We start from the raw sequence: 15,379 nt of genomic DNA, 5'->3' as shown, positions 1-15,379 counted from the left end.
AAATAAACGTCTGGAAGCGTTTTTTTTTTAAGTAAATAAATAAATACATAAACTAAGGGGTGCAAAGCAAAGGTAAGTAATGTACAATGTAACTAAATGAAGTCTATATTGTTTTGGAGGTGATATTTCGACCAGCAATTGAGTCACATTCAGACATTTCAAAAAATAATGATTTTTAATATTCATATTGATACGGAGTGAATAATTGTAAAGATTACTTTGCTTATATTACAAAAAATAATACAAATAATATATTACAGTGTATTAGAAAATAAGTCCCACTTCAGGGAAAACTAAGTTCAAACTGAAGTGTATTGATTTCAATGATAAAATTATTCAATTCTTTAAAAAATAATTATTTATATCGGATTCTAAATTAAAGATCCAAATTATAAGAAGAACGTAATTTCCAGCTACACGTGCCGAAGTCTAACTTCAACATTGAAATAAAATCGCGTGTATTTAATATATGTAACAAAATTTATAATGTATGGAAAAACAAAATGTATGTACGCTTTTAACACTTTTCCTCCAGTTGAACTACCTGCATTGGTTGTACCTTATTCTTTGCCAAATTGCTAACACCCGGACATCATTGATGGTATGTACCACTTTGTCTTTCCAGCCATAAAAAAGAACAAATCCGATTTGTTATGAGCAAGCATCAGCCATAACTAACACAGGGCAACCATAACTAACACCTGGACAAACCCAATTTATAATTGAAGTTTAAAGTTCTGCGTTAGTGCCTTAGTAATGAACGCCTTCTATAACGCCTATATTTAGGACAAAATGGTTTGTTAATATTATCATGTAAATATTACAAATGTGTCGGAGAGAATACTTGTAAGATTGTCTGTGTATGCCTGGTAGTGACTTTTTACTTGTCTCGTAAATTTCAGTTAATGTTTTTGATGGTGAGATTGAAAGGTTTTAGTATTGGCGCATTTTATATAATAAATAACTTTATACATAATTTACAAAAAATTGGCGCAGCATGGCGATATGGTAAGGATGAAAAAACTAGAAAGGAATGTGTTTACCCATCAAATGAAAATGCGTCTCTGGATTGCTTAACCCTATTACTTAAGTTTTCCTCCTCTTTTTCTGACTTGAGTACTATATCATTGTATATTGTTATTTTCTTTAAACTTCGAGTCATTTTTTAGGAACTTGAAAAATCGGTAAAAAAGTATCAACAAGGATTTGTGACTTCCTCCGTAGGATTCGAAAGTAGGTTTGCAACTAAATACTCGTAAAAAGATTAATCAAGATCTTGATCAAAGTCGAATTCAAAGCAAGTTAATTGATGAAAATTTAGTTAAGTCCGCTATGCTCGATAATATCTTTGTCTTTACACCTCTTAGCACGCACCACGCATTTTTAATGTATCCCTGATCGGTTTCGAACATTCATTCACCTCAAGAGATAGAACAACTAGTTTAGTGTAGAGATTACGACTTCACTTACGGTACCATCTCGCACTACATTTGCTAACTGCAATGTAGTCACTTGCTGACTCAGTCAGTGCATTGCAAGACGGCATTATTTACAAGTCAATCAAGTCCCAATATCCCAACCCATCTATATAAGAGGACTACAAGTATAAAAGGAAGAAACTAAACAATGGAATTGAATTAAAGCACATTCATTCTTGATATACGATATATACATAAAACTCTTATGTACTTTACGTGTTATTTAATTATTTGTAGTAGAAATATAATGGTATGTATGAAACGCGAATCACTCGTTAATTACATGTTTTGGACAATAAACCTCTAATAAAAAGTTATCAACGTTATAATTCATCGTTCAATACACTCTAGTCTGAAGTCAACATAAGCGTTTTAGCTGTCGTTCTCTTTGAAGTACCAAATCCTAAATTTTAAACCAGAAATTAGTAACGTCTTACTAATTGATCGTTGTTTAAAATTTAAAAGTTCGGTCTGTAAATAAAAACTGAAATGTAAATTATGTTTGAATCATTTTCAGGATTATGAATTTGAAAGTGATTATGCATTTTATTAATGTTTCCGTATAAAATATTAAGATTAAGAATGAATCTTACGACGCGATAGATAGAAAATAAGAAGTCAACATGCTTACAACTAATTACGATCAACTAAATATTAATATTATTATAGGCAACCCTCATCAAATTAGCTCGCATCCACTAGAGGCGGCCGCGACCCTCACTTTGAGAATCCCTTATTTATGCCTTCAATATAATCAATATCAAATTCAGGTTAAGAAGTAGAGAACTTCCTAGTTATTGTTTCGTTTTAGTGTGAACGTAATTTAATTTTTAATTGATCCATCAATATTCCAATGAATAAGTAGATTTGATTATAGAGTTAAGTTATACGTAGGAAACTTACCGCGCTCACTTTGCGATTCCTGCTACTCGCTGTAGTAGGTCGACCCTGGCTTAATGAATCAGATCGAATGCTCATCTTTTCCCGGTTGTTGTCATCTACATTGCCTTTCTCTTGTCCAATAAATAATTCGTAACTGTGGGCGGAAAAATCTGATGGAGATTTAGCAACTGAACTATTATCACCGCCTCCCGGGCATCCACCTCTTTCAGCTTCTTCTCTTGCTGCTTGTGCAGCAGCTTTGGCAGCTTCGCGACCAGCACGTTTGCTTTCTTTCGCTGCTGCTGCTTCTTCGGCTTCCTACAATGAATATACTATTTTAGTATAAATTAAACATACAATTCAACTTATTGAACACATATTTGAATCAATAATAATGTGTAGATCAAAAATTGAAATATTTAAATGTCCGGTAATGCTGGAGGAAGTCGATCACTACAAACAATTATAATGTATTTTCCTTTACACTAACTGAACAATTTTTAGTGTCATTAAGGCAATAAAATAATTCTTTAGAAATGCACGATCACTGCAGGCCAAAAAATGAAAGAACCACCAAATGAAAAAAAAAAAAAATAACGAATACATATAATCAAATTTTCAATGCTTCAGAGTTATCTAACAACCTGTTATTGCGCCTTCAAATTCGCAAACGTAAAAACGCAAACATCTTTAGTTTTCTAAAATATCATATTTATTCATCCTAAAGCAAAAAAGAACATTAAGTTCCCAACGTAGAATCGAAAATATAAAAGAAACGTTGGTATAGAGTCACTTAACCCAAGCTTTTCCCTAAATTAAGATCACTCTTTCATAAATTATTAGATTTATTAAAATTTCCAGACTCATAGTAATTTTGATTGCCTAATGAATTTGTATTAAATATATTAATACAGAATTAAAATTGTAATTATTTTTTAAAATACCAATTCGGTTATGTCCGCAATTCAGGATAATATCCCTATTTTTATCCTTCTTCGTCATAAGAGAACTGGGGCTTGGAGTAATTAAGAGAGGCTTTCTCTTGCTATTTTAGTCGTCTAATATACGGTAGCATGTTCGATACCCGCATGTAAGTATAAGATTTGTTTTAAAAAGTATGGTTAAGCTGTCCCGAATCGCCTAACTTGTTTGGGCAGCCGGACAACTGGGGACACCCAGTCACGAGTACACTCTTATAACCATCACTCAAAACCCGCCTTTATAAATTATTAAATAAACTTACAAACATTTTAATTTCTTTATATTAATATAATTAGAAGAACTTACTCTAAGAGCTTCTTCTTCAGCTGCTTCTTCTTCTTCCGCTTTTTTCTGCAGTTCGTCGTACGACATGGCGACAATAGCCAAAATCAAGTTGACCAAGTAGAATGAACCCAGAAAGATAATTACAATGAAGAACAGCATATGCCACGGACCAGCCGAGCGCAATACCTAAAGGAGTACACAAATGAGTAACAATTAGTTAAGAGTACGGACTAAAATTTACTTGCCGAATTAATAGTGGATCAGCGTCTGTTATGTATTGAAATACAATAGAACGTGAATGAATATAAAACTTGACTTGAACGCAATTGATTACAAATAAACTTCTATGCTTTGTACCTGACCCAGTACTAATAATACAAGTAACGACTGTTTGGAAGTAGACAAAATATTTTCCAATCTTCACAACACATAAGGAAATTTTAATTAATTAGATTCTCTAAAATAAAATATGAAATTAGAAAGAGTTCCATATTTAAAAAATAAAGAACACAATCATCACAATAAGTCAATAAAATATTAATGAGCAAAATAAAAATCAAACGTTATTACTTCCTTCTCCTCTAAAACGTTTCTTTATATTTGCATAGGAAAATCAGTATTAGATAAATTAATAATAATTGTAATGAATAAATCGCAAAAGTTGAACAAAATCAATTTCTCATTCTTATAAAATCAAAACTTACACACTGATAGAGGTTCTCCCAATAATCTTGTGTCATCAGTCTAAAAGCAGAGAGCAAAGCCCAGCCAAAACTATCGAAGCTCGTGTATCCATAATTAGGATTCCGCCCAAAACCTTGCATACATGTATATCCTGCAGGGCAGGGTCTGTAATTGTCAAATTAAAAATAGCAAATTAAATTATTTGCGCAATGAAGAGATTATTACTTTTTTAAATTTTTATTTATTATGTTGAACTCAATATCAGCCGTCAATATAATCTTCTTAAATGCCACTTAATTTAAAGAAAATTTTAACTTTTATGGAATGAGGGGGAAAAATTGTCAAATTTGAGTGTTTTTCAAATTACTCTTTTTTTCGAGCAGTTTTTGACGATCAACTCTTACAAAACTGTCCTACAGGACAGTTTTAATTAAGTGAATTTGGAATCAAATAAAAGATGCCGAGATGCCGTTGCGATATATTCAACTTTTTTTAAGGCGTATAGATTGGTATGTGTGTTGCATAGAACATCTGATAGTGTACAGTGTATTTAAAAAATTACTCATCTCGGTCTCCTTTCAGATTTTGGCAATTACTCATATACCGATGATGGCACCTTCAATGCAAAGATAATCCACGACTATGTTTATAAAAAAATGTTTTTGCAGGTAATCGTGTCTAGACAGAATCCATCAGACCTAGCATCACAAACGGATATTATGGAGTATACATTTGCTTCTGCATTTGCTGTCTCAATCAAACCTAATATTAAGTGGAACCAAGGAAGGGTCGGTACATTTAATGACTTGTTCTCGAGACAACTGCTTTTAATTCATTAAAGCACCTAGGTTTTCCTTGTTGTTGTTTTTTTTTTTTATTGCTTTTTATTTTTACCTGTATTACTGTATTAACATCATTGTACATAAAATTTATGATTGGAATTACTCTTACAAGCTTGTTGGGCACTAAAAAAGTATAACTATTAGTCGAAACTTTAGAAAAAAAAAAATTAAAAAAATTGTGTATATAAATATTTTTAAAAGATTTTTTTTTTAGCCGCTCATTACTTACAAAATTACTTTATGTAAGAACTTTCAACAATTACACATAGCAATAAATGCAATACACACCCTGCACCTGTTGAATTCCCGCATAGTTGATGTTCCGTGTCAGAGTTAGGGAGCATGATCCAGTTTGCTATTAACATATTCAAACATTTAAATTATTCAGTTTAATTAAAAGCAAGGGATTTATAAATTAAAAATTTAGGGAAAGTCAACATAATTACGTTCTTTTGTACAAATGCTTAAAATAAAAACAAAAAATTACGTTTGTTCATTTACACAACTTTTTTTTTTACCACTTCTTCACTTTTTTATTACTTTTTAATTAAGAAAAAGTATATAAATGGAATAAGTGAGATATTAATGGAACAACTGTGTGATAGTCATATATAGTGTGTTGGGCAAAAAAAAATGCATTCGAGACTATTTAAGAAATTCATAAACGAATAAATATAAGTTAATTAGTTTTATCAACTTACAAACGTTATCACAGAATTTGTACCAGTTTTCATCAGTTAGATTACCAGCTGAACCATCTGTTGGGAAGTTACGAATACATCTCTGGGTAAGTACGCCCATATAGATTTGAAGACCCATCAGAGCAAAGACGGACAATGAAAACATTGTTAGAATTATCACATCGCGCAGATTTTTCACTGACTCTATCACTGCTCCGACGATGGTTTTCAGACCTGCAGATAATAAACAATATTTAATTAATAACTATTAAAGCAAATAACAATCAGTTAGATTGTCTCGATAGTTATTTAATTCTAAAAGAAATCTAATTATTTTAATGCATTCTTCCAAGGTATTCTCTTCATTTATATATATATAATTTATTAATATAAACTTTAAAATATTATGTATAAACAGAAAGTCTGAGAAAAACTGATTCAGATTTTCCAAGCAAATTCTGAAATTGTTATGACGTTTTTCTGAAGAATCATACTTCTTTTCTCTCTCTCTCTTCTCAGGTATTGCTTAATATAATTCACGTAATACTTAATCAATTTAATAAATCCATACCTCTTCTTTAGGGATCGTCCAAGTTTGTCAAAAATGATTTAATCAAAAGAAAATGCTACAATTCACTCAAAAACTCACATCAACTTCATTAAAGTAATTTGGTTAAAGTAATGCCTATTTCTACAGGCGGGTTTTTCGACAACCTAAGTAGGCGTCGCGGACGGAGGCTACTAATAATCGTACTTCACTAGTAAGTTCTCATATTAAACAATTAAAATTCAAGGCCTAGACCAGGAATCGAACTTAGTACCACAATAATTCTTAACTTTGCGGGTCTCGCATCTAACTGGTCGGCAATTGTAGCCACGTCAATTATCCAACCAAATTATTCAAAGTAAACAATACCCGATTTAAGAACATTTCCACATCTTACTTATCTTTTTTTAAGTCTTAGAAGTAGCATTTCGTTCTCATCTATTTCTGATAATCTTTCAAGTTCTGATAGGATTTGCGGTAATTTATCAATTTCCAATAATTTTAAACGTAACTGAACCACTTCAACAAAGACAAGATAGTTGTTTTTCGATCACGTGAAAATATGAATGGAGAAGACGGTATCTCTTGTGAAATGTTGAAACATAGAGGAGAAATGCTTCAGCAGAAGTTATATGATCTGATTCTTGAGGTGTGGCTAAAAGAGAAAATGCCAAAGGATTGGAGAACGGCCTTGATTATCCCAATTCATAAAAAAGGCAGTCGCTTAAAATGTGCAAACTACCGAGGAATCTCTCTTTTAAGTACATTGTACAAAATCCTGGCAAGCCTACTCACAGCAAGAATTGCAATAGTAACCGAACAGAGGGAAGGGATTAGCTATGAGGTTAGCATACTGGACTCCCACGCGGAGGTCCCGGGTTCGAATCCAGCAGCTGACCCTTAGATTTTCTCTTCCTAGGAGCTTCTTACAGCTCACTGTCCGGTGATGGACAGTGTTGTCTGTAACGAGAGAACACTGTCCGGAGGCCGGCAGTGCACTGGAAAAAGCTCCGGGCGCTAATAACCTCAGCTGTTGATGCGCCAAAAAAAAAAAAAAAAATAAAAAAAAAAAAAAAAAAAAAAAAGTAACCGAACAGGTACTTGGAGACTATCAGAGTGGGTTTAGGAAGGGAAGGTCGACAACAGATCATATATTCACCATGCGGACAGTGCTGGAAAAATTCTACGAAAACAATTTAGACCTACACCAGTTATATGTGGATTTTAAAATGGCTTACGACACTGTATCGCGCGTTGGACTCATTAGGTGCTTGTTGAACCTTAATGTTCCTCGAAGGTGATTAGACTGATTAATATGACCCTGACAGGCACGGTATCCAAGGTAGTAGTGCAGAATAATTTATCCCAGGAGTTTCCCGTAAACGTAGGCCTAAGACAAGGAGATCCAATGTCACCGCTTCTCTTTAATTTGGTATTGGAAGTGGCGATAAGAAATACGTTGTCAATATCTGGTGGTAATATATACAATCGCCTAGTGCAGTGTCTCGCCTATGCGGATGACATAGCACTTATAACTCGGTCCGCAGCGTCACTAAAATCATCCTTTATGGAACTAGAGGAAAACGCTGCAGAGAATGGACTGTGTGTCAACGCTCAAAAAACCAAGTATATGGTGATTACGAGAAGAGCCAGGCAATTTAGGGAGCTACAAGTTGGTCGACCCAGTTTCGAAGGAGTGAGGGAATTTAAATATTTGGGAGCCCCTTACATCCAAGAACGAGGTGAGCCACGATGTTAAGAGCAGAATAGCAGCTGGGAATAGCTGCCTGGGCATGCTAAGACAAACTTGTCCAGACAGGCCAATGCGGTCATCTATAAAACGATTATTAGACCGGTTGTTATGTATGGCTCGGAGACGTGGGCGCTGACGGTGGCCGATGAAAATAGACTAAATTGCTGGGAAAGGAAGGTCCTTAGAACTATCTACGGACCTATAGCTGATAATGGAGTTTTCAGATGTAGAAGGAACATCGAGCTGAAGGAGCTATACAAGGATGTAGACCGGTGACCGCTATTAAAGTCGGAAAACTGAGATGGTTGGGGCACTTAGAAAGAATGGATCGTGGGAGAGGCCCACGCAAAGCTTTTGAAGGACATTTTGGGGGGAAGAGACCGCGGGGGGTAGTCCGCGACTCCGTTGGCTCCAAGATGTGGAGGATGACCTCCAAAAAATGCAGATTCACCAATGGAGAAGAAAGGCAGAAGATCGAGAGGGCTGGTCTAATCTGCTTAAGGAGGCCAAGGTCCTGCAAGGGCCGTAGTGCCAAAGGAAGAAGAAGAAGAAAATATGAATTTTGTAAATCATTTTACAGAGAGGAAGGATTTACTAACCTATTTTTCATTAGCAAAATATTAAAAGCACAATTGTGGCAAACTTGACCACATCTTACATAATCATTTTTAGATATAAAGATATTTTGGTAGAAAGATTATTGAATCTAACCAAGAATAGGAGCTATTGATTTATATTGAATGTAATTTTTATTTTAACTTATTGGAGTGTGTGTATTTAGATCGAAGGAACAGATTGAATTGTAATGCCGGAATGAAAGTTAACTATCGCTCTAAAATTGAAAAATACATTGCGGCCTCATGGAACTCAATATAGGTTTTACGTTCTTATAGATGTCTGAACTATTTAGCTACTGAACAACGTCCGTCAAGCCAGGGCATACTAATAAAAGTTGCCAATAACACTATTTCGACATAAGTGACAAATGGAGAGCCACAGTACCCAATCTTATGCAAGTACGTTTGCACAACACCATGTTCTGCGAATGTTTTAAAGCAGGCAATCCTTGTTGCCAGCTCAGCGTAAAGAACAGGAAGTCTCGACAGGCCTCACTGAACTTCTAGTTAAAATTATAACTAAATGCGATAGATCTGAACAAAGGTGATCAAACTTGCTGACGAAATTTGGGCGGTAAATGGTTTGCAGAACTCTGTTGTTTGTAATTAATGAATATGAACTTATAACAAATCACAGACTGCTCTTCTTGCACCGTTTTTTATTTTCTTCAGCTAGAGTAGTAAAAAGTATATCAGAAAAATACACAAAAAGTAGAAAGTTTGGACATTCAACAGTTATAAACCAAAGTTCAATCTTGATAACTTCAATCATAATAATCAAGGAATTTTCAATAAACCAGAAACATTGTGGTATTTTGTTTTCTAATCTAATTTAAAATCTCTAAATAAAAGAAGGAAAATGAGTATAGAGAGTGTAGTAACGAAAACGGCTACATACCAGGCACTATGGCTACAGTTTTTAGGGCTCTTAACACCCTGAATGTTCTTAAGGCTGCCAAATTTCCAAGATCTATACCCATTGTCACATAGCTGTGAAAATACAAATACATATATAAATATAGCAACAGTTTGTTAATAAATTAAATATTATAATCGTCTGTTATTAATTTGTATTATATTATTTATATTTTTAATTTCTCAAACTGTAAAAATAAAATATTTTTTTGGTTATGTGGTTTTCTCAATTAATGGAAATTATTTTCCTCTGGCGAACCATTTCTTAATGACAGAAAAAGTCTGTTTTATATTATTACAATTAAACCTAAACTTAATTCATCAAGTTTAACTAAATTCTTAATAAAATATATACATTTATAGCATTTACAAACATACACAACATTAATATCTCTATCTAACTTAAATAAATAAATAATTAATAAAAAAATAATTTAAAATAAACAAAAATAATTAATAAAATTAACAACTTCCAACATTTAAAAAACAATGTTTATCTAAATTAATGTCACACTACAAGGTTCTTTCAGTAATATTAATTTAAATATGTGATCCTAAAAAATAAAAATAAATAAATAAAATCATTAATGAATTAAATAAAATTTACTAATCATTAATTTTTATTAAGAAAAAGTCATTATTGTCAGGCTAATAATCTATGAATATAAACTAAAACTACGTTTAGTTTGTTTAATAAAACGAAGTTTATTTTTGATAAAAATTAATAAAAATAAATTGAAAAACTTTTTCAAATTTGAAATATAAAATTAATTTGTTGTTAATACTTTGTTTCCCAAAATCTAAAATGGATATATATAGTAAAACTTTGATTACAATGAAAGTAAACTACATCTAATTTATGTTAATTATATGTATTATATATACATATAAATATTTAGATATATATGAAACTAAAGTTCTAAAACAACTACCTTTCACAACAATACTAATTATGACACCATAAAACAATTATTTCTGTTTAGTTTTTCACGAAACTTACAGTAGTTTTCTTCACATTTTCTTGACAACTCTATCAACAAAGTTTTAAAATGATTGTGTATTTGTTTCATTTTTTCTTTTTGGTAAGTTAGTCATTTTAAATTTATTGAATTTCTTAAGGCGTTCAGTATAAAATGTTTCTCGGTAAAGTTAGAAATTTTTGGAAAGTACCAAAGTAATTAGCAAACTGTGTTAAGTTAAACCTCAAATTTCGTTAGTATTTCAGATTTTTTTTTAATTTAGTAAAGCCATTAAAACTTTAAAATTTTTAGGTATCGCAGTTCTGTAACCCACGATATGGTCGGTTTAAGAGAGTTATTCTCTGCAACAGCCACTTGCGAATAATTAAACATTTTTCCATTTTAGAATACAAAGTAATTTATTTTTTAAACTATATATATCACAAATTCAAATTAATAAAATTGAGAATAATAACTCCGAAGAACCAAAAGAAATTATTTTAAATTCTAATAAGATCTGTGAAGTTACGGGTTTTTATTTTATATATCTTGGAATCTGTGATAAAATGACAAAAAGTATGAATAAATCAATAAGAATTAAATTAGAAAACGACCTTACATGGAATATCGTGCAAAAACATTTTTTACTGGAACAGTGTTTACAATTTCCTTTAGTCAAAGAGTAAAAGGTAACACCTCTTCACAATGAACCAAATTGGTGTTTACAAATGACTCACGCATCACCAAAGAAGAGGTAATTACCGATAATTAATTAATTTATGAGGAGCTAATGAAAAAAAAAACTAATTAAACATTGGTTAATAATACAAAATCTCTGCACTAAACTGATAAATCAACTTCTGAAGTTGGTTGAAAGTCCGAAACCGATGAGGGATGCGAGAAGTTTGTGAGCTTCGACGGATAAAATGTAAGATACTATCCAGAATACTATCCACATTTTTAAGAGGTTTGTTTAACTCTCTTTTAGTCAACTTCTATGAAGAGAAGCCAATTTCTGTCGAAAGAAGTTGGTAGAGGAAAAGTGAAGACGATATGAACCACAAAGGTTTCTTAAAGAATATCTTCTCCTTTCCTAATGATATCTTCAATTTTGACATTTTTTTTACCGCCTTGAGACGGTAAAGTGCTAATCACTTTGATAATCCTTTGATTTTTAACTTCATCCAAAACATAAAATAAATCACTTTATAATTTTAGAAAAATAGTAGTAAAAACTTTCCCCAACTTGTAAAATAGACGAAAATATTGAAAATATTTTATTTGTTTTATTTTTGTATTCATTTTCCAAATAGAAATTTCTGTAATTTTTTGGATTAAAATTAAGATTCTGATTTTTAATATATAATATTGATAAAAAAAGGTAATAAAATGTTTAGAAGCAAATGAAAAAATAAAAAAGTTAAAATATATGATAAATTCCTATTGCATATTCCATTAAATTATAAATTAAAAATATTACCTAAATTTTCAAATAATACCACAATATTTCCTCATTTCCATATAAATCTAAATTACTCTTAGTCTGTATTAAAACAAAAATATTATTCTGTTGACAAAAATAAAGTAAATAAATGATGAAAAAAATAGTGATAAATGATTACAGTCTAATTATTCAATTACCACAGTTATAATTCAATCTAAATTTAATAATGGTAATATCTGATAATTACTGTTAAAATAATTTCAATATATAATTTTTTAATAATTATATACTTATTTGTCATGAAACTCCATCAATACACTATTGAAAAAAATATAAACAAATACTTCAACTGAAATAAATAAGGATGGAATTAAATATGAAAAATAAAACGAAAAACAAAACAAAAACCGTTCTTGTTGTTATATAAAAATGAAATAATATTAAAAATAATGTAAATTAAGGTGTTAAATTGGAATAAGAATAAATTATCTATTTTGCCTTTTTTTCTCACTAGTTTTCTAATCTATGTTAGCTACTCTACTCACGCCAATGCAATAACTACGAAGTCCAGCCAATTCCATGCGTCTCTAAGGTATGTGAATGGCTGTAGTATGAACCCTCTTGCCATCACCTTGACTGCAGATTCGAATGTGTAGATCCCAGTAAAGAGCACCCTGTTTTTCAGTTTAGGAATTTTAATATGTATTAAGCAAAAAGCATAACAACAAAAAAAACTTAATTTTACTTAAAAATAAATGAATTAAAGATAAAATATTGTTATTTCTATTTAGAATTTTTAAATTTTATTTTTTAAATTGAAGTTCTAGAACTGATACCCAAAATAAACATAAGATTGGCTTTGTTGAACTTAAAAAATTTAGTAGAAATAACGGAAACCTGAAAATTGCTAACAGTTGCTAACAAATTAATAACAGTTGGTATATCGCGATTACATTAATGAAAAAGCGGTTAGGATCTTACTGAAAATAAGCGAAAAGGCAATGTTAGCACTCTTAGTTATGACGTAGTTTTTAAATGTGGTGAGGAAGACCTCATCAGAGTATTGAGAGAGATGTCCTTGAATATCGGGATAAGTAAAGTGAGGTACAAGTAAAGAAAGTGAGCTAAAATTCTAAAAAAGAAGAGGCTTTAAATTTTTTAAATAATCGGGTAATTTTCTCTTAAATACCTGCTTTAAAATCTCGAACATTATCACTAGAATTGCTAGGATTCTCCTTCATGTCGGAAGAAAGTTAGGAAAGAATTTCGTGGCGGGTTGATGTACGTAATTTAACCATTTAAATTAAAAGATTGTTTACTGCGAAGTACTTTATAAGACTGCTGTTTGTAAAATTTTTGTTAAATTAACAAAATTGAAGCAAACCATATGAATGGCAGGCAATAAATCCTAAATATCATTTTATTAGTTAATTTCCACTTGAAAGTATACACGCGCTTTAAAATAATTCGATTCAATAAATATTAAAATGTTACATAATGGAAAGTGATTTATTATCTAGGCTATTGCTTCGAAGAGAATGATTTTCAAACATAAAGAACCTAAGGAATGAAAATAATATTGTACTTACTCAGTTGATTCAATAGTTGGCGTTGTAGGCATGATCATAAGAACACAATTGAATAGGATGGTGAATATGATGAAGAGAGAAAACAGTGGATGTACCAGAATATAAATGGCCACTCTTCTAATAGGATTAAACGGGTCGAGCATCCAAAGGGCTTTTGTCGCTGAGAAACGAAAAATATCTCTTCCTTTGCTTACTACGACAAAAGTCTGAAAAGAGAAACATAATAATGATATAAGAAGTCATAAAAATTGGTTTTTTAAAATAAATAAAAATATTAGCCCCCGATTTTAAGACTTGTAAATATCTTCATTTTAATCCGACCATAAAAAAGCAATCTTAATTAAAACAACCGCACTTAAATTTAGATTGTAAAATGACGAACATTTCAACAGCTCATTTATAATGGACATTCTTTGCCAAATATGCAGTGAACCAGAAAATTATACAATACATAAGTCGGATTTCTCTCATAATTTGTTAAACTTTAAGTGGGTAATTTCACTTAAGAAATTGAATTAATTTTAATTAAATTAACTGAAAATAAATTGAATAATTGAATTATTCGTTGAAACAGTTGGTTAAAAAAAGGTGATTCAGTCTTTACAGATGGTTTCTTTATTAGTTTAAGACCCTTCGGATCTCCGGAACTTTCATCAGTCTTGCTGCTGTGATTACCAATAATATGAACATGACAAACAGAACTAATTGTCATTACAGTAGGAAAGTCGGCTCGATTTTCGTGCAAACCTTGAATCATGAACCAACAATGCATTAGTTACATTTTAGGAGAGTTGACTAGAGGAGAACCTAAGCCCCCGCATCTCACAGTATCTATTTCCCAGTCCATAAGAAACCATAAAAAAAGCCTAAGTATTCTATTCTTTTTTACACGTACCCTCTGATTTTGATAGAAGACATCGATGTCTTCCAAAGGTATGGACGCCAGTTCAGGAGGAAAACTACCCTGGAGTCGTACAGGGAGTGGTACACCCTGTTCCAGGGTTGTATCTGGCTGAGGTCCTTCATCTTCGTCCTCGTCCTCATACCGAACCTGATATAAAAAATAAATAAAAACGTTTATCCAAGTTACTTAAAATAAACCAAACCAAAACAAGAAGCATAAAGTAAAAAAAATGTATTATTCAGTTTATAACGGGTTAGTTTTTGTACATGAATTTTAGTTGTACTTATTAGTGAATAAAGAATAATTAAAATTTTCAATTTTTTGTTTGAAATGTATTGCTATATTACTTTAAAAAAAATAAAATCTGAACAACGATGGATTTATTTTCTTTAGGTAAATCAAATTTCAATACTTTTTCTGGATAATTCAGGATCTACAAAAAGCGTCGAAAATTAAAAATATAAAAATACATTTCATTATGAAATTAATGAATACCGTTAATGATTTGTTTTATTTTAACTTAAAAAAAAAAAAAAATGGATGTAACTATTGTATATAAACAATAAATCAGCGCCTAAGCATTATTGCATTTGACTACTCATTTCAAAAAAAAATAAAAAAGAAAACTATGGTTTCAAAAATATTCTAAATCACCTAGGAAACAGAAAAACTAAAAACTAATCTAAATTAAAAATAAATATTTAAATAAATGGATAAAAAATTAAAATAAAAAGATCACTTATTATTTTGTTTATTCTGTAAAATGTTTCATGAATAAAACATCACATAAGCGTGAAGCATTCAAGCCTCTAAAAAACA

At 31.1% G+C, this 15,379-nt stretch overlaps 1 protein-coding gene across 14 annotated transcripts in view; it reads right to left on the bottom strand.

The window, feature by feature from the left end:
- Window positions 1-15,379, bottom strand: part of para (sodium voltage-gated channel paralytic) — a 156,233-nt gene that overhangs the window by 55,625 nt on the left and 85,229 nt on the right. For all 14 annotated transcript variants that reach the window (XM_074133147.1, XM_074133156.1, XM_074133154.1 and 11 more), the window contains 9 exons: window positions 14,552-14,707; window positions 13,657-13,862; window positions 12,613-12,741; window positions 9,648-9,739; window positions 5,854-6,066; window positions 5,441-5,507; window positions 4,331-4,475; window positions 3,648-3,812; window positions 2,382-2,678 (listed from right to left, as the gene is read on the bottom strand). In XM_074133147.1, the coding sequence (XP_073989248.1) occupies window positions 2,382-2,678; window positions 3,648-3,812; window positions 4,331-4,475; window positions 5,441-5,507; window positions 5,854-6,066; window positions 9,648-9,739; window positions 12,613-12,741; window positions 13,657-13,862; window positions 14,552-14,707 (1,470 nt within the window). The remainder of the gene's footprint in view (window positions 1-2,381; window positions 2,679-3,647; window positions 3,813-4,330; window positions 4,476-5,440; window positions 5,508-5,853; window positions 6,067-9,647; window positions 9,740-12,612; window positions 12,742-13,656; window positions 13,863-14,551; window positions 14,708-15,379) is intronic.

The sequence above is a fragment of the Rhodnius prolixus genome, unplaced genomic scaffold (assembly GCF_049639745.1).
Source record: "Rhodnius prolixus isolate KJV_2025 unplaced genomic scaffold, Rpr scaffold_10, whole genome shotgun sequence".
NCBI classification, from domain to species: domain Eukaryota; kingdom Metazoa; phylum Arthropoda; class Insecta; order Hemiptera; family Reduviidae; genus Rhodnius; species Rhodnius prolixus.
The sequence above is the reverse complement of the archived record's forward strand: the minus strand, read 5'-3'. Positions and strand labels throughout refer to the sequence as shown.